The 25,767-nt window shown below is 39.9% G+C and overlaps 1 protein-coding gene across 2 annotated transcripts in view; it reads right to left on the bottom strand.

The window, feature by feature from the left end:
• Positions 1–17,972: 17,972 nt before the first annotated feature.
• The window catches only part of LOC124600207 (ankyrin-3-like), a 91,934-nt gene continuing 84,139 nt past the window's right edge, over positions 17,973–25,767 (bottom strand). For both annotated transcript variants that reach the window (XM_047136142.1, XM_047136141.1), the window contains one exon: positions 17,973–21,803. In XM_047136142.1, the coding sequence (XP_046992098.1) occupies positions 19,217–21,787 (2,571 nt within the window). In that variant the 5' untranslated portion in view covers positions 21,788–21,803 and the 3' untranslated portion in view covers positions 17,973–19,216. The remainder of the gene's footprint in view (positions 21,804–25,767) is intronic.

Here is a 25,767-nt window from a genome sequence, read left to right as displayed (position 1 = left end):
AAATGACCACACTTCAAGCACTGACACCCAAATGAACCCAATACACCACCAGAGGACTCCACCAACTGCAACAAGATGACATCTACAAACACAACACAGTCATAAACTAAACCCTGCACTGTCATGACGTCACACAACACAACACCCTTACGTCACGGGTCAAAGCCGACGGTGGGTTCAGACACCTCCATTGACTCAGCAACTCTTCAACAGTTATTTTGTCATCACGAGCCTAAGAAATCAAAATTTTCAGCTGCAAGAAAGTACTCCTAGACAAGACATTGAGCCATCTACAACAACAACGAGATAACCAAGATAACTAAAAAGTTCTTCTTTCGTAATCCTACTCCTCTCAATGTTTTCAAGATTTGTGCAAGGAATGTGACTTTAATGGTGACGTGTGGGAGGGTAAGATTTTTTGTATTTCACCTTTTCATCAGAACTGCACAGTGAATCCATGACCTTAATCCACTGAATCCATTAGCTTAATCCACCTGAACATACAGTCATTAAGAAATGAATTGCCTGAGTTGGTGATATTCTTTTTAAAAAATGCTGTGTGAAATACTGCGTCTGTAAGAAAACTGGCTTAAGGAAAGGGACTGTAACTTATTTACTCCAGATGGCTACACAAACAGTTGCCCCTGAAAGGCAAAGAGATAGGTATTAAACATTTAACTGTAGAAGGAAAATTTGAAGCTGCTGCTGACTGATTCCTTGAATGCAAAGTGATTATAATATCTATACATTGTCCACCCAAAACAGACATTAAAGAGTTAGTGGAGTGCCTGAAAAATCTTTTAGTGCCATTGCTTAAATATAAATAATATAACAGAATATTTTATCTAATTCAACTGTGTGTTCTTGGTGAAACATAGTATATTGTATTAATGACTCACTTTTTAGCCTTGTTCCACAACCTTTGTTTCTGTATGATCTAGGTTTCAGGTTATAAACCCTGTTTCAGCACGTAAACGATCCCAAAGATGAGTACCAAACAAAGATAAACATGTCAACTTCTTAAACTATCAGTTCTTGGCTTACACAGTACAAGTTTTCTCTGTTGACAATTTTGACAAAATTACATATCGATTTACAAAATTCCTTAGGACAGCATTTACAATACGTATGAATAACATACACTGGAGTAGAGCTATGCACATGAATGGAATTTTGTTATGTGAATAAAGGTACCAAGGTGCTTCATTTACGTAGGGGCTGCAGTGTTATTGAAAGGCTTGAATAGTAGAACTAAGTTTGTTCATTCAGTAATAAATGCGGAGATATGCACATCTGTTTCTTAATATTTAAAATTTCTATGCACTAGGTTCAGAAAACCCATAGACGTTAGAGATTAAAGAAGCCATATTCATCCTTTGTCAGACATTGCATAAATGACAAACACAAATACATCATAGATACGCAACTCCTACACACAGAAGGAAAGGATGTAAGGCTCACTCAGTTAGAAATTTTAGAAGTTAAGAACTAGATGTGTGCATCTCCATGTTTAATATGGAATGAACAAACTCAGTTCAACTATTCACCGCTTTTAGACAAAACTGCAACCCCTACATAGAAGAAAAACCTTGGTGCCTCCAATCACATAGCAAAATTGCATTCCTGTTCATACCAACCTCCATCCAAACAGGCCTCGAAAGGCACAAAGGTACCGACCAACTGCTGGGCCTCCTTAGTCCATAGGCATCACTGGGTGCGAAGATGGAGGGGCATGTGATCAGCATACTGCTCTCCCAGCCATTGTCAATATTTGTGACCAGAGTCGCTACTTCCCAATCAAATAGCTCCGCAATTGGCAATACTAGAGCGGAGAGCAGCCCGCTTGCCAACAGTGCTCGGCAGGTACGGACAGTGACCCATCCAATTGCTAGCCAAGCCCAAGAGTGCTTGACTTTGGTGATCTGATGGGAACTGATGCTACCATAGTGGCTAGGCTGTTGGCTGTTCCTGTGCATGGGTCTACACCAATGTATGTCCTAATGAATTTTGTAAATCCATATTAATTTTGTCAAAATTGTCAACAGAGATAACTTTTACATTTTAAGATAAGAATCAACAGTTTAAAAGTAGACATGTTTATCTTTTCTAGGTTCTCATCTATTGGATTAGTTGTCCACAAGAAAACTGGACTATAACCCAAAACCTAGATTGTTCAGTAGTAAAGTGTGTGAAAGGAGGCTAAAAAATGTTTTGTTTGGTTCATACAAAGAGAATATTAATCAATGGTGGTGTGTTAATGAAAAATTCTGACACTAGGGTTTTTCTAGGTATTCTTAGGTCACATAACTTTGACTACCTCAACAATAACCCTACGAGACAAAATACTTGCCTAGATAATGTCATTTCAAATAAATGTAAACATGAAACTTAGTTGAAAAGCATTAAGCCATTTTATCTCACCAAGATGGCCTACTACTTAGGCTGTCTGTAGTTGAAAATATATGAATATGAGGCTTAATCAAGGACAATGAGACTACTGCATGGCATAGTGTAAATTTCAGATAGAATCTGCGGGGTATTGACTGGAGCTCCATTCTCAATAGGTATCAGTTCTCTTGTGAAGTATATGAAAATTTCTTACATACTACTGTAGTCAACTTTAATAAATACTGTCCTACTACAAATACCAAGCGGCCATGTTGAAAGAAAGGCAAGAAAGGAGGTATAACTAAGTGATACACTTCTTACCTGTATGAACTAACAATACTGCAGAAGTCACATTATGAAATGTCATGTAACAGTAGTATATACAATCCAGTGAATCTGAAACTGAAGCAATATTACAGAAATGAAATAAGTAAAACTAAAACAGGCATATTATAACATAACAGATAAGTAAAGTAACAAATGCAAGACAGCTTGGAAAATAATAAAAGCAGAATCTAAGATCTATGCAAAAAAAGAACTACCTATTTAACTTGATCTCAACTTTGTCTGTTTAGGGAAGTATGCAGTACATAAAGATGAGACAATAGCCAATAATGACAGTGAATCAGCCATAGTTACCTCACTGGATACAGAAATCAGCAACCACAATAATAGTCAGTTTGAATGGAAATCTGTTTTCCCAAAGGATGTAGCACATGTAGTAGCAAAACTTGTTACTCAAAAACAGTACTATTATGGCCTTTCCAACTCTAATATAAAAAAATTGCAGAAATCATAAGCCGACCTTGTGAAATAAATTAGGTGTTTGAAAGTGCCTTTCCTAACTGTTTAAAGTTAATTGTAATTAAACCTGTGGATAAAAATGGAGATAGGGAATCACCAGAAAATTATAGACCCATCACTGTAGTTCCATTATTATCTAAAATCATTGAAACAACAATGAAAAAGCAACTAAATGAATATGTTGAGGAGAACTGCCTCTTAAATCAGGTACTATATGGATTTTTTGTAGGTCAGTCCACTGTTAAAACAGTGCAGGCTATTGTTTTACCTGTCCAAGGAATTGGAACATGAGCAATACACATCTACCACATTGGTTGTACTGACAAAGGTCTTTAACAGAATATTGCATAATATTCTTGTAAATAAGCATAATGAAATAACAGACAGGAGGCTATAATTACCAAAACCACACTTGTCCAGTAGGAAATAAATGACTGTAAATGAGTCAAATACAATGTCAGATTTTCTGAAAGTCATACGAGGAGTGCCTCAAGTGTTGGTGCTTGGACCATTTTTGTTCACTGTTTATGTTAACGACCTACCTATCTTGCTACCTTTCAAAAGCAGCAATGCCTGCACAGGATACACCACATTTATCATCTTCCATAATGACACAAATGTCATGAACGAAATGAATGAACTTGTAATGGAAAACGCATCTTCTTGATTCGGGAGAATGAATAGAAATTACAACAAAGCAAAACAGAATGTAGCATTATCTCTAAAAGGTAATAACTACCATGGCAAAGACTGTTAAATTACTGGGTATCCACCATGACAGCAAACTGATGTGGAAAACATGCACAGACCATTTCAGCAAGGTCCAAGCAGGCACACGGGGGGAGGGGTTTATTAGTGATTGGGAGCTCAAATGTTAGGCAGGTGATGGATCCCCTTAGGGAAATAGCGGAAAGGTCAGGGAAGAAGGTCAGTGTTCACTCTGTCTGCTTGCCAGGTGGTCTCATCTGAGATGTGGAGGAGGCCCTGCCGGCGGCGATACAGAGCACTGGGTGCACCAGACTGCAAATTGTTGCTCATGGTGGCACCAATGACTCCTGCCATCTAGGTTCAGAGGTCATCCTCAGTTCATACAGGTGGTTGGCAGCGTTGGTGAAGGTGGAAAGCCTCGCTCGCAGGGTGGAATCTGAGATAACTATTTATAGTGCCATTCTCAGATCCGATCGCAGCTCTCTGGTTTGGAGCCGAGTGGAAGGCTTAAACCAGAGGCTCAGATGATTCTGCAGAGATCTGGGATGCAAATTTCTCAACCTCCGCTATCGGGTGGAGAAACGTAGGGTCCCCCTGAATAGGTCAGGCGTGCACTACATGCAGGAAGTGGCTACAAGGGTGGCGGAGTACGTGTGAAGTGCACATGTGTGTTTTTTAGGTTAGAAAATTCCCTCCCTAGGTCCGACAAGACACCTCCCAAGACGCGACAAGGTATCAGTAGGCAAATCGCAACAAGGAATGACAATATTAATGTGGTAATAGTAAACTGCAGGAGCACCTATAGAAAGGTCCCAGAACTGCTCTCATTAATAAATGGTCACAATGCCCACATAGTACTAGGGATGGAAAGTTGGCTGAAACCAGATGTAAACAGTAATGAAATTCTAAACTCAGATTGGAATGTATACCACAGAGACAGGCTGGACAGTGAAGGGGGAGGCGTGTTTATAGCGATAAAAAGTGTAATAGTATCGAAGGAAATTGACGGAGATCCAAAATGTGAAATAATTTGGGTGAAGGTCACGGTTAAAGCAGGCTCAAACATGGTAATTAGATGTCTTTATAGGCCCCCTGGCTCAGCAGCTGTTGCGGAAGAACACCTGAAGGAACATTTGGAAAATAGTAGATTTCCCGACCATGTTATAGTTTTCAGTGGAGATTTTAATTTATCAGATATAGACTGGGAGACTCAAACATTTATAATGGGTGGCAGGGACAAAGAATCCAGTGAAATTATTATGAGTGCATTATCTGAAAACTACCTTGAGCAGTTAAACAGAGAACTGACTCATGGCGATAACGTATTAGTCCTTCTGGTGACAAACAGACCTGAACTATTTGAAACAGTTAATGCAGAACAGGGAATCAGCGAAAATAAAGTGGTTACAGCACAGGTGATTTCAGCCGTAAATAGAAATATTAAAAAAGGTAGGAAGATTTTTCTGTTATCAAAAGTGACACAAAGCATATTTCAGAGTGCTTGACGGCTCTACACAAAAGTTTTATCTCAAGTACAGATAGCGTTGAGGATCAGTGGACAAAGTTCAAAACCATTGTACAATATGCATTAGATGAGTATGTGCCAAGCAAGATCATAAGAGATGGAAAAGAGCCATTGTGGTACAACAACCGAGTTAGAAAACTGCTACGGAAGCAAAGGGAAATTCACAGCAAACATAAACATAGCCAAAGCCTTGCAGACAAATAAAAATTACATGAAGCAAAATGTGGTGTGAGGAGGGCTATGCGAGAGGCGTTCAACAATTCGAAAGTAAAGTTCCATGTACTGACTTGGCAGAAAATCCTAAGAAATTTTGGTCTTATGTCAAAGCAGTGGGTGCATCAAACAAAATGTCCAGACAGTCTGTGACCAAAATGGTACTGAAACAAAGGATGACAGACTAAAGGCTGAAATACTAAATGTCTTTTTCCAAAGATGATTCACAGAGGAAGACTGCACTGTAGTTCCTTCTCTAGATTGTCGCACAGATGACAAAATGGTAGATATCAAAATAGATGACAGAGGGATAGAAAAACAATTAAAATTGCTCAAAAGAGGAAAGGCTGCTGGACCTGATGCGATACCAGTTCGATTTTACACATAGTACATGAAGGAACTTGCCCTCCTTCTTGCAGCGGTGTACCATAGGTCTCTAGAAGAACGTAGTGTTCCAAAAGATTGGGAAAGGCCACAGGTCATCCCCGTTTTCAAGAAGGGACATAGAACAGATGTGCGGAACTATAGACCTATATTTCTAATGTCGATCAGTTGTAGACTTTTGGAACGCACAGCATGTTCAAGTATAATGACGTTTCTGGAGACTAGAAATCTACTCTGTAGGAATCAGCATGGGTTCCGAAAAACCTAGCAGGTGCTATTGATTCAAGAGACCCAGAGGGCCATTGAAAAGGGTTCCCAGGTAGATGCCGTGTTTCTTGACTTCTGAAAGGTGTTTGATACAGTTCCCCACAGTCGTTTAATGAACAAAGTAAGAGCATACGGACTACCAGACAAATTGTATATGGCTTATTTCAATTCTATTATATCCTATGGAATAACACTCTGGGGTGCAACTAAATGTCGCTTGAGAGAGGTTTTAAAATTACAGAAAATGGCCATTAGAATTATTACACACAGCTCCCCACAAACACACTGCAACCCATTGTTCATACAGCTAACGTACTTACATTACCATCTTTGTACCTATTAAAAAGCATACTGCATACAAGAACACACTTGAGTAGTGTAAATTCAGATCTTCATGACTACAATACACATATCTGCAAGAATCTGCATGTAGAAAGAACAAGAAAAAGAAAAAGAAAAACTCAAAAACATGTCAGCCACTATGGAATAAAGCTTTATAATGCTCTGCCACTCTGCATCAGGGGAACAGAAGACGAAGGAAAATTTAAGTCAGAATTTAAAAAGTTTATGATAAATAAATGTTTTTATAGCATAGAGGAATATTTTGAATCCTTAAATCACTAACTGATAGTTGTATTGTTAATATCATATTCTCATTGTCAGTTCTATGTCTCATTTATACTCTTTTTAACTCTAAAATTTTGTGTAATATGTGTTTTCCAAAATGGACTAAATACATATAAATCTATCATATACAATACATGTTAAAGTAGCATGTAAAAGAACAACACATTAATTCAATGTTTTTATGTGCTTTAATTCAATGTTTTAATTTTCAACATAATGTTAATTTTGTCTGTTTGATAGAAATTTGTAACATTCTGCTGTGCATATTCTGGACAGTATTATGACAATTCCTATATCATGCAAATGATGAAAAGGATAATAAATGAAATGAAATGAAATTGGATTGAAGAGTTCCTAGATAACAGAACGCAGCATGTCATTCTCAGTGGAGAGAAGTCTTCCGAAGAAAGAGTGATGAGGTGTGCCGCAGGGGAGTGTCATAGGACCTTTGCTATTCGCAATATATATAAATGACCTTGTGGATAATGTCGGAAGTTCACTGAGGCTTTTTGTGGATGATGCTGTAGTATATCGAGAGGTTGTATCAATGGAAAATTGTACTGAAATGCAGGAGGATCTGCAATGAATTGATGCGTGGTGTAGGGAATGGTAGTTGAATCTCAATGTAGACAAGTGTAATGTGCTGCAAATACATAGTAAGAAAGATCCTTTATCATTTAGTTACAATATAGCAGGTCAGCAACATGAAGCAGTTAATTCCATAAATTATCTGGGAGTACACATTAGGAGTGATTTAAAATGAAATGACCATATAAAATTAATCATTGGTAAATCAGATGCCAAATGGAGATTCATTGGAAGAATCCTAAGAAAATGCAGTCCGAAAACAAAGGAAGTAGGTTACAGTACACCTGTTTGCCCACTGCTTGAATACTGCTCACCGGTGTTGGATCTGAACCAAATAGGGTTGATAGAAGTGATGAGAAGATCCAACAGAGAGCAGCGCACTTCATTACAGGATCATTTAGTAATCGCAAAAGCATTACAGAGATAATAGATAAACTCCAGTGGAAGACTCTACAAGAGAGACGCTCAGTTGCTTGGCATGGGCTTTTGTTGGAGTTTCAAGCACATACCTTCACCGAGGTGATTTTTGCATTCCCCTTGGTGGTGGTTGTCAGAACTTGTAGCTCCTGCTGGTGGAATCTTATCTGCCAGAGTTACATCAGTGCATTTTTATATAACAGTTTACTAATAAGTGCTATGTTTGACACCAATGTGAGGAGAAATCATTGATTTTGATGGCCAATGACTTCAGTGTGCTATCATTTCTTCAACAGTTATTATCTGGAAATCCACTTTCATTCACTTCAATGAAATTTATTTGATTCTTGTTTAATAGATCTGATAAAATGTTTTTGGTTCTTTTGTTGAATGTTTCATTTTTTGTACAGCACAGTTCTTAAATTTTCGTTTTTTGGTAACAGTCTGGAGAATAACCTACTATTGGCGATAACAAAGTTCAATTCTTAATTATACTGTCCTCTGAGCTAGCTAGGCTCTATTAAATTATGACACAGATTCTCTGGGCAGCATTTACCTACAGCAGCCTAAATATTTAGTACCGCTGGTAGACACATAAAAGTAAAAGGACACAACACTATTCTAGCACAACAGGAGAGCAAGGCACTCAGGGCCCACAATTAGAAGAACCCACCCATAGTGAGGATGATGGTGGACTACTGAGGGATTCCTATCATTGATGGCTCTGAGTGATCTGGCCTTTCTTTGTAACCCTCCTCAATTCATTCCTCTCTCCTCTCCAAGGAAGCAACTAATAGTTTCCAAAGCTAGGTTAGCATCATCCACATGTTTCTATCAGCTGTACTAAATATTTCACCTCAAGAGATTTAGTACTACCTAGCAATTCTGTCTCATAATTTAATAGTTTTCTTGACTGAGTTTTCCTTTTAAATGTGGGTAGATCTCTTTCTTCCTGTGCAACATATTTTAATCTTAATCACTGTAATCCTTTATCTCTACTTACGTTGTCTGCCTGCTTAGCTGAGTGGTAATGTCTACATCTGCATCTGCTTGGAGACTCTGCAAATCACATTTAAGTGCCTGGCAGAGGGTTCATCAAACCACCTTCACAGTTTCTCTATTACTCCAATCTTGTACAGTGTTTGAATACAAGAAGACCTATATCTTTTTGTGCAAGCTCTGATTTCCCTTATTTTATCATGGTGATTATTTCTCCCTATGTAGGTCAGCGTCAACAGAATATTTTCGCATTCAGAGGAGAAAGTTGGTGATTGCAATCTCATGAGAAGATTCCTCTGCGGTCAAAATGCCTTTGTTTTAGTGATGTCCACCCCTAATCCTGTATAATTTCAGTGACACTCCCCCATTTCACAACAATACAAAACATCCTGCCCTTCTTTGAACTTTTTCGTTGTACTTCATCAATCCTATCTGGTAAGGATCCTACACCGCGAAGCAGTATTCTAAAAGAGGACGGGCAAGCGTGGTGTAGGCAGTCTCCTTAGTCGATCTGTTACATTTTCTAAGTGTCCCGCCAATAAAATGCAGTCTTTGGTTAGCCTTGCCCACAACATTTTCTATGTGTTCCTTCCAATTTCAGTTGTTCATGATTGTGATTCCTAGGTATTTAGTTGAATTTACAGCCTTTAAATTTGACTGATTTATCGTGTAACCAAAGTTTAATGGGCTCCTCTTAGCACTCATGTGGACGACTTCACAATTTGAGATTCAATTGTCAATTTTCATACCATATAGATATTTTTTTCTAAATTTTTCAATTTGTTTTGATCTTCTGATGACCTTACTAGTTGATAATCGACAGCATCATCTCCAAACAACCTCAGACAGCTGCCCAGATTGTCTCCCACATTGTTTACATAGATAGGAAACAGCAAGGACCTTGAGGAATGCCAGTAATCACTTCTGTTTTACTTGATGACTTTTTGTCAATTATTACAAACTGTGACCTCTCTGACAGGAAATCATGAATCCAGCCACATAGCTGAGACGATATTCCATAAGCACACAATTACACTACAAGCCACTCATGTGGTACAGCGTCAAAAGCCTTCCAGAAACCCAGATATACGGAATCAATTTGAAATCCCTTGTCAGTAGCACTAACACTTTGTGGGGATAATGAGCAAGTTGTTCTTCACAAGAACAATATTTTTTAAATCTGTGTTGACTGTGTGTCAATAGACCATTTTTCTTCAAGGTAATTCATAATGTTTGAACACAATATATGTTTCAAAATCCTGATGCATATTGACTTTAATGATATCGACCTGTAATTTAGTGGATTACTCCTACTACCTTTTTCGAATATTGGTGTGACCTGTGTAACTTTCCAGTCGTTGGGTATGGGTCTTTCGTCGAGCAAACAGTTGTATATGATTGTTAAGTATGGAGCTATTGCATCAGCGTACACTGAAACTAACCTAATTGTTATACAGTCTGGACCAGAAGACTTGCTTTCTTTAAATGATTTAAGATGCTTCACTATTCCAAGGATATCTACTTCTACATTACTCATCTAGGCAGCTGTTCTTGATTCGAATTCTGGAATGTTTACTTTGTCTTCTTCGGTGAAGGAATTTCGTAAGGTTGTGTTTAGCAACTCTGCTTTGGCAGCACTGTCGTTGATAGCATATCCATCGTTATCACACAGAGACTGTGTCCTACCGCTAGCATACTTCACATACGACCAGAATCTCTTTGGGTTTTCTGCCAGGTTTTGAGACAAAGTTTCATTGTGGAAACTACCATAAGCACCTTACATTGAAGGCCACACTAAATTTTGAGCTTTTGTAAAAGATCGCCAATCTTGGAGATTTTGCATCTGTTTAAATTTGGCATGTTTTTTCACTGTTTCTGCAACAGTGTTCTGACCCATTTTGTGTACCAAGGAGAAGCAGCTCCATCATTTGTTAATTTATTTGGTGTAAATCTCTCAATTGCTGCTGATACTATTGCTCTGAATTCAAGTCACCTTTGGTCTACACTTACATTGTTAATTTGGAAGGAGCAGAGATTCTCTCTCAGGAAGGCATCAAGTGAACTTTTGTTTGCTTTTTTGAACAGGTCTACTTTTCATTTATTGTTGGAGAGTTTGGGGGTTACAATATTCAATCCTACTATGACAACCCTGTGTTCACTAATCCCTGTATCCATTTTGACACTTGTTATTAACTCAGTATTATTTGTTGCTAAGATGTCAAGCATGTTTTCACAACTGTTTACTATTTGCATATGCTCATGAACTAACTGCTCGAAATAATTTTCAGAGAATGCGTTTAGGGCAATTTTGAGTGATATTTTATGAGTACCTTTGGAATTAAACATGTATTTTCACCAATATATTGAGGGTAAATTAAAGTCACCACCAACTATAATTGTATGAGTTGGGTACATGTTTGAAAACAAACTCAAATTTTCCTTGAATCTTCCAGCAATTGTATCATCTGAATTGGGAGGTCAGTAAATGCATCCAATTATTATTTTACTCCAGTTGCCAAAACTGACCTCTGCCCATACCAACTAACAGAGACTATCTACTTTAATTTTGCAACCAGATAAACTACTTCTAACAGCACCAAACATGCCCCCGCAAACTATGTTTGGCCTATCCTTTCAGAATACCGTTAGGTTATTTGCTGCTTTCTATTAGTGCGTGGATATCTGATACTTTCCCAACACAGCTACTATACAGTTTACAACTGTTATACCAATGGTTAATATATCTATGTTCTTCCTGTGTTTGGCCCGCACCCTTTTTCACTGAAGCCCTTTTAGTGTTTTCACGAGACCCTCTAACCAATAAGACCATCCAGTCCACACCACGCAGTCCCTGCTACCTGTGTAGCTGCCTCCTGCATGTAGTGGGCTCCTAACCTATTCAGCGAAATCTGAAACCCAACCATCCTATGATGCAAATTGAGGAATACATGCAGCCTACATGGTCACAGAACCGTCTGAGCCTCTGATTCACACCCTCCACTTGGCTCTGTACCAGAGGTCCGCAATCACTCCTGTCGACTAAGCTGCAAATGGTCAGTTCTGTTTTCATCTTGCAAGCAAGACTGGCAGCCTTTACCACTTCTGTTAGCTGCTCAAAACCAGAGAGAATCTCTTCTGATCCAAAGTGACACACATCATTGGTACCAACATGAGCCACTACCTGCAGTTGGCTGCACCCTCTGCTCTTCATGGCATCCAGAAGGACCCGTTCCATGTCTGGAATGACTCCACCTGGTTTGCACATGGAGTGCACATTGGCTTTCTTCCTCTCCTTACAGCCATGTCCCTAAGGGGCCACATAATGTGCCTAACGTTGGAGCTATCAACTATCAATAACCCCACCCTCTATCATCGTCCAGATCTTGCAGGCTGAGAGGTTTCCTCTGAAACAGGACAGGCTACTGCATCTGGCTGAGTAACAGTGTCAGCTACAGACAGCACCTGGAACATGTTTGTCAGACTAACTGAGGAGGTCTTACATGTGGCCCGTGGAAGGTCTTTCGCCACATGCTATGCTCCAGGGTGACCTCCCACTCGACCACAAGTGAGGAATCAACTTCAGTGTGAGCAGTAACTGGGCTGGGCACTGGTGAGGACCAACTGGATCCTCGGATGTACTGGACATCCATTGGATCCCCACGGCCAGCCCACAACATGCTTGCCTACCATGCAGCAGGCCTGGATTTGATTCTTGACTGGATTGGAGATTTTCTCCACTTGTGGACCAGGTTTTGTGTTCTCCTCATCATTATCTCATCATCACTGACATGAAAGTCATCCAGTATTGCATCACCTGAAATAAGACTTGCACTCAGCAGCTCAACTTCCCCAGACGGGGCCTCGGAGCAAATAATACCACATGATCACTTCATTTCATTTATTTATTTATGTTCAAGTTAACTTTTTTAGCCAAGATCAGTAAAGTATTGTAGGTGTATGTTTGTGAAAAAGTTAAATTTTTCACCTGCAGTGTCCACTTTATGAACCTCTTCCCAATTTATTCTACCTGTATCTATGTAAAAATTCTGACAGATATAGGTTATCACTTTTATAAAGCATTTTCTTTCTGTGATCTAAACCTAACTGACAGGCATATTTTATTCTTAAAAGATCCAGAAAAACAATTTCTTATTGATTTAGCATCTAAATGACTGAAAGTAGTTGACGCCAAAAACAAATCTCATTATAAACTTTATTGCGGGAAAACATCAAAAACAGTACATAGCACTGTAAATCGACAAATAATGAGTCTCCAGCAAAGTCTGGACAACTTATTAGTTTCCACTCTACTTGATGAAGCTTAACTTAACTGTAGCACCACTAAGAGGAGGCAAAAATTGTCCACAGTATTTAATTTATTTGTGTAATATAATTTGTTGAAGTTAAGAAGCAAGAATTTGGGTAGTTGTAGAAAAATATCTAGAGTATGTGCTATCATTGTTTTATAATTTTTGTGAATTAGTTAAATCTGCCTATTATATTTCACTTAAGTGCTGGCAGTCCCCCCCTCCCCCCCCCCCCCCCCCCCCCCCGCCCACTCTTAGTAGAGTGAAAATCTCATTCTGGAAACATCCCTCAAGCTGTGGCTAAGCCGTGTCTCCGCATATCCTTTCTTCCAGGAGTGCTAGTTCTGCAAGGTTCGCAGGAGAGCTTCTGTGAAGTTCGGAAAGTAGGAGACGAGGTACTGGCAGAAGTAAAGCTGTGAGGACGAGGCGTGAGTCGTGCTTGGGTAGTTCAGATGGTAGAGCACTTGCCCGCGAAAGGCAAAGGTCCCGAGTTCGAGTCTCTGTCCGGCACACAGTTTTAATCTGCCAGGAAGTTTCAAATCTCCTTTGTTGTTCAAGCAGTTGTATATTACTCACAGTTCTAATAAAATGTCTCGTCAGTATCAGAGGTTTCTCACAGATGAAGAGGTGTCAGCTATAATAAATGAAGCAAGTGAAGGTGATGAAAATGATCCAGAAGAAGTTCATACAGTTGTGACATACGATAGTGACACAGCAATCGAAAATGAGTCAAGTTCACAGAGTTCATCCCCTGATGAACAGCATGCAGCTACTTTTAGCATCACTGTTGCAGCAAAAAGCGGTAGGGAATATATTACTTCACCTCCAAGCCAAGTACACAGGTCAGTACAAAATACAGTTAATTTTTGTGCAGGTTTGACTCATGAAGGCTTGATCTCTAGTGTGTCAGAACCTTACAAAAAGTTTATAACTCACAAAATAATGAAGATTATCATGGACTATAAAAACCAAGAAACTTGTAATAAGAACTTAAAACTTACAACCATAGAAGAAATGTGTACCTTCATTAGTATTTTGATACTCATGGCCACTAATAAGGACACTAGACTGCCTCTTGAGGACTTATGGGGGAAAGTACTGGGAAAGAATATTTACATAGCTACAATGAGTCGTATGCGATGTGGAGAATGTCTGTACCTGATTAGATCTGATGATAAAGAAACGAGAACCAAAAAGTGAAAGCTGGATAAGTTTTGCCCTCATTGTGAAGTTTTTGACAAAATTGACAAAATGTTTGTAAAATACTACATACCAAGTACAGATATAATGATCAATCAAATGCTCTCCCTATTTGAAGGAAGAGGTCCCTTTAAGGTCTTTATGAAAGACAAGCCTGGGAAGTAGGGCATATTGATCAGGATGTTATCAGATGAACACACCTGGTACATTCTAAAAATGGAGGTCTTTGCAGGGAAGGATGAATGACCTGCCAAGGAACGGAGTGCAAAGGCAGTTGTTAGATGCCTAATGAATCTGCTGGCAGGAAGTGGAAGAAATATAATGACAGATCGTTATTATACATCCATAGACCTAGCCGAGGAGCCTTACAAGGATAAGTTTACTTTGGTGGGAACATTTAAGAGTAACAGGAAACACATACCAGAAAAGTTAAAGATGACGCAGGGTCAAGAGCTATTTTTCTCTAAGTTCTTCTTCACAGATCCAAAAGCAGGCAACGCACCAGTTACCTTGGTTTCTTACATCTCCAAACTGAAGGCTACTAAGGATCTCTCACTTCTTTCAACACAATACAATGATAAAGTGGACGAGACAACAGAGAAAAAAAAAGACAAACATCAATCTCCACTACAATGAAACCGAAGGAAGCATAGACAGCCTTAATCATATGATGCAACATCATTCAGTAAAACAAGGGGTGAGAAAGTGGCCATTATCACTCTTTTTCACCTTGATAGATATTGCCTGTCTCAATGCTGGAACAATTTTCACCCCAAATTGGAATAAGAAGAATCATAATGTAAGAAGGCTGTATCTGTTAGAATTAGGTCAACAGCTCTTTAGGCCAGCTGTGTAAGAGAGAGCAAAGAATATCATGGGTTTGCAAAAGCCTATCATCTCTGTAATGGAAAGTGTTCTAGGGAAAACACCCCAACATTACTGCAACTGTTCAATCTGTTGAATTTTATTCAAGAGAAAGATGTTACATCTGTTTGAAGAGTAAAATCTCTAAAAATGAAAAAGACAAGATGACAAAAGTGTCTATAGTTTGTTGCAAGTGTTCCAAGTTAGTGTGTTCCACTCATTCTGCAAAAACAGTCATATGCAATGGTTGTGAAATTGAAAGTGAAAGTGAGTAGGAAGTAAAAACTCAGTTATAATTTCTGACTTTGATTTTCTGTTGTTTTTGTGTGGTTTGCTATTGTATGTTCTTTTATGATTTCTTAATGTAAGTCAGATGTATATGAAAGTGTTAGTGCCATGATAAAAATATAATAATATTTCTCATATTCATTATTTATTGTATTTGTATGTGTTATAATGTCCCTGATAACTGTGGAAAGTGTGCTGCAACCTAGTAAAGAAATTCCTAGTTCATTAAATAATCAAAACAGAACAAACAAACAAAAATGTTAATGTGATGGCAATTTTGCCCCCAACCCCCCTCCCCGCCCCACCCCTTAGACATCCATGTGACAGATCTGAGCTTAGTGGTGCTAGGGTTAAATTATGACTTGTAAACTATTAGTATTAACAGCTTGTGTGTTTTAGATCCACTGTTGTGCCAGACCATTCAGTGACCTGTTCAATTCAATATTCTATAATACATAAGGCTTGGGAGTCAACTTAGATTTTTGTACATAAAAGCACTCCCACCCCAACTATGCATTAGTTCTACAACAGTATTAGATTAGCTTGTATGCACCTAGCTCTAAGCATTTGCCCGTTTATTTTCCTGTATTAATACCAGGAGTTCATCATTTTTATTTTTTTATTTTCTTACATTTAAACAGAAGATATGGAATGAGTAAAAGACGCCAAAGTAAAACATAGAGAATCACATAAGTATAATGGATATTGCTTTGGCAGTTCTCCATGTAAGTAGTGCCTTACTAGACACATTCAGCTTACCAAATGGATTCATATTTTAACAATACCACTAATGATGTGACCTGATGAGTGACAATGCATTAAGAACACCTGTGTCACCACTGCCAAAGATCACCGCAACCTCTGCCTTAACACATTCCATAGAATGCATTATTCAGGGCTTGTCATAGTATTAGTTTGAATCAAATATATACTGGCGTTTTTTATGAGGTTGTTTAAGCTTCAGATAAAATTCATACAATTCTGTATAGTCTCTTGAATGGCAAACAAACTTTTCCCAGTGGATAGGCTGTTCCTTGATCCCATTTTTGTAAAATGAATGTGTCTGTAACAGCAGCCAGTTGTGCAGAATCACTTTGACAATGCCACTGATGTCAAATCTGTGTTCCCTGACTGCTCCCTTTAGTGATGCAAGCAAATGAAGTTCTCAGGGCAATAACTGTGGATTGTAGGAAGGATGATCTAGTGTGATCCAGAACAATTCCTGAATGTTTTGCTGAGGTCGGGTAGTTGCTTGGTGAGAAGATGAGGCACCCACTTTCCATCTCTTTTCAAAATTCAAGGTTATCAGTAATGATTGCCCGAGTATTACTGGAGCTTGTGCCAACCTCAGTAGCAAATTTAAGAACTGTTATTTGTCATTCGTTGTCAATAAGCTAGCTAACAATGTAAATATTCTCTTCAGTCATACTGGTCTTCCGGCAATATTGGTGAGCTGCATTCTCAACAGTTTCTCTTTCTTGTTAAAACTTTTTGTGCCATGTGTTCACTTGAGTCTTTTTCGGAGTATTATCCCTGAACGGTGCCACAAGTCTTTTCAAAATCTTGGGTGGTTTTACACCCTCTGTTGTGAATACTTCATTATAATATGTTACACAACAGATGATGGTACCTCTTGCACTGACATTTGATTCAGATTAAAGTAATAGTACGGAAACTTTTAGCTGTACAGAACAATCACTGGAAATGAAAGCAATAATGAGCAGAGATCATGCCTTTCTCCATTTACAAAAAGGTGCATAAAACACAAATTCTGGTTTGCATTTTATTTGCCCTTGCATTCAAAGAGTGACACAATCTTCTCACTAATGTCAGGACCATACTGCTTCATTATGAGCCATCTTGTAACCTATGTACAGAACAGTATCTGTATGTTCATTCAGAACAATGCATGCTGCTCTCCATCTAAAAAATTTGCAAAAAGTAGTTATCTCTTTTACAGACCTATCCAGACTGCCAGGCATGTTAGCATGCTGCTTCCTGAATTAGGGGAGTCACACCTGTCCTGCATCAATTCTGCATGGCAGATTAACCATAAGGGCTGGTTTGCAGGACAGTCTGTACACAGTTTTCACATCCGTCTAGGTGAATATTGGGTGGGTGCCATAGTCCCACCTCAGTTACACTATTTGCAAACATTTGGAAAAATATTTGCACATTTTCACAACTTAACACTAGACGCAGACAGGAGGGGTACACAAATTCCATATGAAGAAAAATGGGTAGTGACAGCGCATTCAGCCACCCTCTACCACTGCCATTGCCAAATCCACATTAACATGCTGAAACCCCTGAAGATATGGGATAAGGACAGGAAAAAGAAGAAAACAAAGATTTATGTAATTTATAAATTATCTAAATTAATTGTACAGAACTCTCAGACACAAGAAATTAAGCCAACAAAATGAGAATTAAAAAACTATTACACATTACACAAAACTGAGTAAACCAAAGAAAATTAAATACCATAAAATAAACACAGCAAAATAAATGGTCACTGACACATAAAAAATTGTAGTAAGATATTTACTGGAAAAACAGCACATTAAACACAATAAACATACTAATATATCATGGAAGGTTTAAAGATACAAAAATTAATGTATAGACAAGGCACTGAATGGGTGAGACACATACAAATGCTGAAATTGTTGCTAGGTGTTAGGATAATGTTCCTCTTCAGAGCTGCAGAACCAGTACAATGTAGAATGTAGTCACATTTTCACTCTTCCTAAATTACAGCAGTACAAAACATGAACTGCTCCTTGCTAGCACATTACATAGAACTATTCTGCAGTATAATCCAGAGGTAAAAACTTACTCTCATTTATAATTTGTCCTATAGTAGCATGTTTCCTACATACTCAAGTATGTGGTACTAGTCAGGTACCGGTAAATGTACACTTGTCTAAGATGGGTCACTTCTGTGATGCCAAGATTTCAGTCACGTCCCCTTTCTGAAACACAAATGTTTCATGTGAAAACGGCTACAATCTGAGCAAATATTCAGCACATATGTCACAGCAGGCAGTCATTGTATAATCTCACTTGCATACATACACACTGTGAATGCACAAAAGTGTTTTAGGAGCTTTTTTTATAGAAAGTTTCTTTTTTAGTTTTATTTAGAAAAAATACTTGTTTGAAAAGTAAGACCATAAATCTCAAAGCTTGCTTGAACCCAATAGTGCTCATATAACTTTGCCCTCTTCACAGCTGTGAGACAGCTTACAGAACCTGTTAAGATTTTAACATGGAATCCATAGTATTGTACCACCTGACATGCCTCATGTACAGGAATGACCTAGACAGGAAACAGCAGTTTCCACACATTAAAATAAATTGGATGTTCCATTTATCCGTCTTAACATAGTTATATCAGCACTAACACACACATTCACAGTTGGATCTGGTGACATTCTTTCTTCCAATGTACATGTAAATGTTTTATTGTGTACAGATATTAAAATAAAAGTCCATTATACCACAGCTGCCTACTGTATTGACAGTTGCAGCAACTGTACACTAGTTTGCTGTAGATTCAGTATTGTATTCCTCTTTTTATTCTCAGCTTATGTTTATGATATAGTTAGCAGCAACCCATCTACTCAGTAACTTATCAGCTCTTACCTCCTCGACTTCTGCCATGGCTCTTACCACCACGGCCCGCACCATTCCACTTACCAGCCCGACTTTCCCCTTGCTGATTAGCATAATGACCATTACCATGGTGACCACCAGACTGATTACCGTAATGAGCTTCACCATGTCGATTACCCCTATGGCCTTCACCATGTCGATTACCATTATGAGTTTCCCCATATTGATTACTGCTATGACTTTCACTATATTTATTACTATGATGCCCTTTGCCATGTCGATTGCCATAATGACTTCCACCATGTTGATTACCATGATGACCTTCACTGTTTTGATTACTGTAGCCTTCACCACGCTGACTGCCATGGTGACTTTCACCATGTCTTTTTTTGTGATGACCTACACCATGCTGGGAATCAGGTCGTTTTTGCTTCTTGTGTTCCGCGTTAGAATCTCCTTTTTGTTTTGATACAGATTTTGGGTGTTTTATCTTTTTGTTTTTCTTGTCTTCTGCCGTATGAGGCTCTCTGTTCTTATAGTCATCTCTCACACTAGGTTGTTGTTTGGTATGTGGCTGGATTAATCCACCTCCAAACAGAACTGTATTTGGTTGGCCACAATTTCCATCACCTTGCCTTCTTGCATGTTGATATACAGAACCATTAAAATTTCCTCTTCTGATTCCTTTCTCATTGCTCCTACCATGCTGTCTACTTCCTTGTGAATGTGGAGATTCACTGACATTTTCTTTTCTTGATGTTGATGCCACTGATCTGGTGGTATATGCTGCTGCATTCCCACGAGTGCCTCTAGGAGCTCCGCGTCCTCTTCCTCTGAATTTTCCTTGAAATTTTGTTGCTTGTTGGTTGTATTTTGAGGAAGTGCCAACAGTTCCCAAAGTATGGAACAACGGAGGTCCCTCATAAGACATTATTGTATTAGTTGTCAGAATAGGGGAGAAAAGTTCCTTAACTGACCCTCTTTCTGAGACTTTATCTATTTCTTCATTTGCTGAGCTGATGTAGGAAGAAGCATCTTCTTCATCTGCACCACTGTCTGTTTCATCATCACTGCCCGTTTCTTCATCACTCACCGTTTCATCACCACTGTCTGTTTCTTCATCACTCTCCAGTAGCTCACCACTATATGTTTCATCAGCACTCCCAGTTTCATCACTCAGTTCACCGTATTCCTCACACGATGAACTATGCATGCTGCCTGTTCTTTGACTAGAAACTGCTGATATACACTCTACACTTGCTCCTTCATCTTCTTGGAAGTCTGTTATGGTTTGTTGTGTTGTAGAATTTAGTGTCACACTGCTTAAAGGCACAGTAAAATTTTCAGCAGTTGGTCCCTCAGACTCACAGATACTGTTGCTTGATGTCTCATACAATAAGCTACCCTTATTGTCTGCTGTTTGACCAGAAACTGATGGTGCACCCTCTACACCTGTTCTGTTATCTTCTTCAGCAGTTGTTGTTACTGCTTGTTGTGTTGTAGAATTTGGTGATGCACTGCTTAATGGCACAACTGAATCTTCAGCAGAGAGATTCTCTGAATCACACACGTTACCATTGGATGTCAATGGTGCATCATTTGCCGCTCCCAGAGGAATATGAGACTGGTTTGGTGATATATCGCTGATGCCCATTCCACCAATGTCATACCCTACAACATTAGGCACTGACTTATCTGCAGCTCGTTCCTTTGGCGTCCGACCATTCTTGTCCACAGCTCCTTCATCTGCTCCAGCCCTGACGAGAGCCTCCCAAACATCGCACGATGTGAGGGTTGCTGCAAGGTGAAGAGGCGTTTCCTCATCCACTGTCTTCACATCCACACTAATGCCAGCTTCCAGTAAGATCATAACAGCGTACAGTCGACCCCTGCTGGCAGCCCAGTGTAGTGCTGTCCAGCCAGAAGCAGACTTTGCATGTTTGTCAGCACCAGCATCCAGCAGCAAGCGGACAGCGTGGGCACTGGGGCTGGTGGCGGCCTCGTGGAGAGCAGTACAGCCATCAGCACTTACATGGTCCACAGGCGCACCCTTTGCCAGCAGAAGCTGGATGCAGGCAGTGGAACCACTCCTAGATGCATAGTGCAGAACCGTTCTCCCTCCATTGTCTGTGGTGTCGGGAACAGCACCAGCATCTAGAAGTATGCGCACGGTGAAGTCGTTGGAGTGGGCTGCTGCTTCGTGTAGTGGAGTCATGCCGTGGTCATCAGCAGCACTGACCGCAGCGCCTGCTGCGATGAGACAGCGGACAGTTGCTGGGCAGCCAGAGCGGGCCGCTTCGTGTAGTGGGGAACGGTTGAGCGGCAGCTCAGCTTGCACCAGACCAGGGCTCTGTTGAAGGGCGAAGGTGAGCAGTCTGACCAGCCTACGCCTGCAGAGCTCGCCAAAGATCAGTGCCGCACGTTCTGAGTCCTGTAGCTTCCTCTTCGTCACAGCTAAGTCACTCATAGAGGCTCCTTCAATAAGAATCATTTCCACAGACTCCCAATGCTCCATTTCCTCTGCGAAACGGACAGGTGACCAGCCAAGAATTTCATCTTTGTCGAAGCTGCGCAGCAGTGTGAGAGTCATATTAGCACAAAGGTTCCTGCAACACAATACTGTTACTTAGATTTCAGACCATAAATTTAGCTATCATGCAGCTACTATTTATAGTAAAAAGAGGCAATATGAAACATAGGGTACTGCAGAGAGGTATACATTAAACAAGTTCTCTTACTGTCTACTAAAACCAGGGACAAACAGTCTGCACAAAATATTGGAAGTACTGAGAAAAAAACTCTCAAAACGACCTCACGTAATAAGCCTCTTACTGGAATTACTGATTTTTGTTTTGCAACAGACGACACCAGTATCCTTTGCAGGAAAATTTATAATATACAAGGTGTGACAATAAAGTAATGAGACTGATTTTCTTTGCAAGATGTGGCAACCCTGCAGGCTTACACAGGCACAATATCTTTGACCTTGGCCTATAAGCTGCTTCCAGTCCAAGCGGCACATCAATGCAACTGCTCAGTCGTGAGTTGTGCTGTAGGAAGTTCACGTGTTTGTGTCTCTCGTCATGGAAATGGAACCACATAATACTGCACAATGGTATGCCATTTCATTTTGCATAAATTGGGTGAAAATGCGATGACAACTTACGGTAAGAGCTCAAGTTTTTCATTGGCATAAAATGTTCAGTGAAGGCAGAACGAATCTTGAAGATGAAGATCACAAACATGCTTGTGTGCTTCTTTGATTCCAAGGGAATTGTTCATAAAGAGTGGGTGCCTCCTGGACAAACAGTTGACCAATATTACTACAAAGAAATTTTAGAAAGGCTTCATAAAAGAGTTCTTCGTGTCCGTGCCAACATTGCTGATAATTGGATTCTGCATCACGATAATGCGTCATCCCATATTGCTCCGTCAGTACAGCAATTTTTAACCTCAAAACAAATAACAGTACTACCACAGCCACCTTATTCACCAGATATCGCTCCGTGCGACTTTTTTCTATTTCCAAGAGTCAAAACGGTGGTCAATGGGCAACATTTTCAGGCAACATAAAATGTGCAAAAAGCTGTGACGAGGGTCTTGGAGGATATTACAGAAGCTGAGTTCCAGAAATGTTACCATCAATGGCAGAAGCGCTGGAAAAAGTGTGTGCAATCAGAAGGGAACTACTTTGAAGGAGACAACACTAAATTTGGCTAAAACGGTACCGGTACTCAACACTGTTTTTTCACATCAGTCTCATTACTTTATTGTCACACCTCGTATGATGTAGAAAGTCACTCAAGATAGTAAAAACTTAACAACTGATAAAGTGAGTGGAATATTGCATTCTTATTTGTGCTCTTAATGACAAAAGAAAGAATAGCATTATGTCATATAGGAACTACTAGCAAACAGTTTTACCATTTTTTAATATTTAAGGAATCATTTGATTAAACAGCACAAAAATTTCAGTAACTCCAAAGTAAACTGTACCTAAAGCATTGAAAATCAAAGTTATAGAAAACTGGGAAATAGGCCTACGTAAGTTCATATAGCCCCTACAGCATCGGAACAGTCCAGCACTAAGAGCCCTTCATTTTGAGACATCTGCTCGTCCTTTTTTTTCTTCCATCTACTCGCTTCTTAATTTTACGTATTTTCTTTTATCATCTTGCTTGTCTGAAGGAACAGATACTGGTGATGATCTGGAGCCATAGTAATATGAAATTTTGTCGTAACTGCGAATATTTTTGACATCAGCTGTATTAGGCATGGAAATCATACCTTTGGTGACACATGAAAATTTGTGCGGCCCGGGACTGAACTCGGCATATGGAGGTTTTAATCGGTGCTGGAAGCGTTCAGGGGGAGCCGAATGACCCAGGCAACTGCTCGCAATAAGCGGCAAATCTAGTTTCGTGTCCCGGTCCGTCACAAACTTTCACATGTCATTAATAAGAGTGATTACTATGCCAAATAGAGCTGATGTCAAAAATATTTGCAACTGCTGTATCTTCGCTTTCGCAAGACGTATCTTGTCAGTAATGTTAAGTGCAGCGATCATTTTCTCGCCAGTATCCATCTGTAATTCTTACTTACCTCTAATCACCTGACCGTGGTGTGTCACTGAATACATAACTCCAAGATTCAAGATCTTTATTCCTACAAAAATACACTACTGCCCATTAAAATTGCTACACCAAGAAGAAATGCAGATGATAAACGGGTATTCATTGGACAAATATATTATACTAGAATTGACGTGTGATTACATTTTCACGCAATTTTGGTGCATAGATCCTGAGAAATCAGTACCCAGAACAACCACCTCTGGCCCTAATAACGGCCTTGATATGCCTGGGCGTTGAGTCAAACAGAGCTTGGATGGCGTGTACAGGTACAGCTGTCCATGCAGCTTCAACACGATACCACAGTTCATCAACAGTAGTGACTGGCGTATTGTGACGAGCCAGTTGCTCTGCCACCATTGACCAGACGTTTTCAGTTGGTGAGAGATCTGGAGAATGTGCTGGCCAGGGCAGCAGTCGAACATTTTATGTATCCAGAAAGGCCCATACAGGACCTGCACCATGCGGTCGTGCATTATCCTGCTGAAATGTAGGGTTTCGCAGGGATCGAATGAAGGATAGAGCCACGAGTCGTAATACATCTGAAATGTAACGTCCACTGTTCAAAGTGCCGTCAATGCGAACAAGAGGTGACCGAGACGTGTAACCAATGGCACCCCATACCATCACGCCGGGTGATACGCCAGTATGGCGATGACGAATACACGTTTCCAATGTGCGTTCACCGCGATGTCGCCAAATACGGATGCGACCATCATAATGCTCTAAACAGAACCTGGATTCATCCGAAAAAAGACGTTTTGCCATTCGTGCACCCAGATTCGTCGTTGAGTACACCATCGCAGGTGCTCCTGTCTGTGATGCAGCGTCAAGGGTAACCGCATCATGGTCTCCGAGCTGATAGTCCATACTGCTGCAAACGTCGTCGAACTGTTCGTGTAGATGGTTGTTGTCTTGCAAACGTCCCCATCTGTTGACTCAGGGATCGAGACGTGGCTGCACGATCCGTTACAGTCATGTGGATAAGATGCCTCTCATCTCGACTGCTAGTGATACAAGGCCGTTGGGCGTTCCGTATTACCCTCCTGAACTCACTGATTCCATATTCTGCTAACAGTCATTGGATCTCAACCAACGTAAGCAGCAATGTCGCGATACGATAAACCGCAATCGCGATAGACTACAATCCGACCTTTATCAAAGTCGGAAACGTGATGGTACGCATTTCTCTTCCTTACGCGAGGCATCACAACAACGTTTCACCGGGCAACGCCGGTCAACTGCTGTTTGTGAATGAGAAATCGGTTGGAAACTTTCCTCATGTCAGCACGTTGTGGGTGTCGCCACCGGCGCCAACCTTGTGTGAATGCTCTGAAAAGTTAATCATTTGCATACACAGCATCTTCTTCCTGTCGGTTAAATTTCGCGTCTGTAGCACGTCATCTTCGTGGTGTAGCAATTTTAATAGCCAGTAGTGTATTTTTTGCTACCCATTCACAGATTACGTAGCAAACGAATCGCCATTCAGACGACACGTTTAGACATTTTCCTCAAAAGCTTTGATCACTTGGATCTGACCGTTAGGTAACGTTTACGACTGTAATTTTCCTTGTTGATATGCTACTTCCGAAATTCACACTATGACTAACTAACTCCCTTCAGACAAGGCGTGTGCCATGCATTATTGTTCGCTAACAGTATAAGGTGCCCAATATCACTCCTCTCAGTATGGCCAAATCATATTAAGACTGAAGCAAGTCTAAATTTTTGGCTGTGAGAAGTTCGCGATCAGTCAGCAGCTTACCAACAGTCTTGTGGTTCATATCCTTTTTCGGCTATCGCAAACTTAGTCTCGTCCTTTTCTGCACATGTCCACAAGATTCAAACTTTGGAATTTCTGTCTCTCCATACACTATAACTATTTTCAACTTAATGAAACCTCATAAGTCTCCATCGACAAGGTACGTGAGGTATCTCA

Source organism: Schistocerca americana, chromosome 1 (genome assembly GCF_021461395.2).
Source record: "Schistocerca americana isolate TAMUIC-IGC-003095 chromosome 1, iqSchAmer2.1, whole genome shotgun sequence".
NCBI classification, from domain to species: Eukaryota; Metazoa; Arthropoda; class Insecta; order Orthoptera; family Acrididae; genus Schistocerca; species Schistocerca americana.
This window is presented reverse-complemented; position numbering and strand designations above follow the sequence as displayed.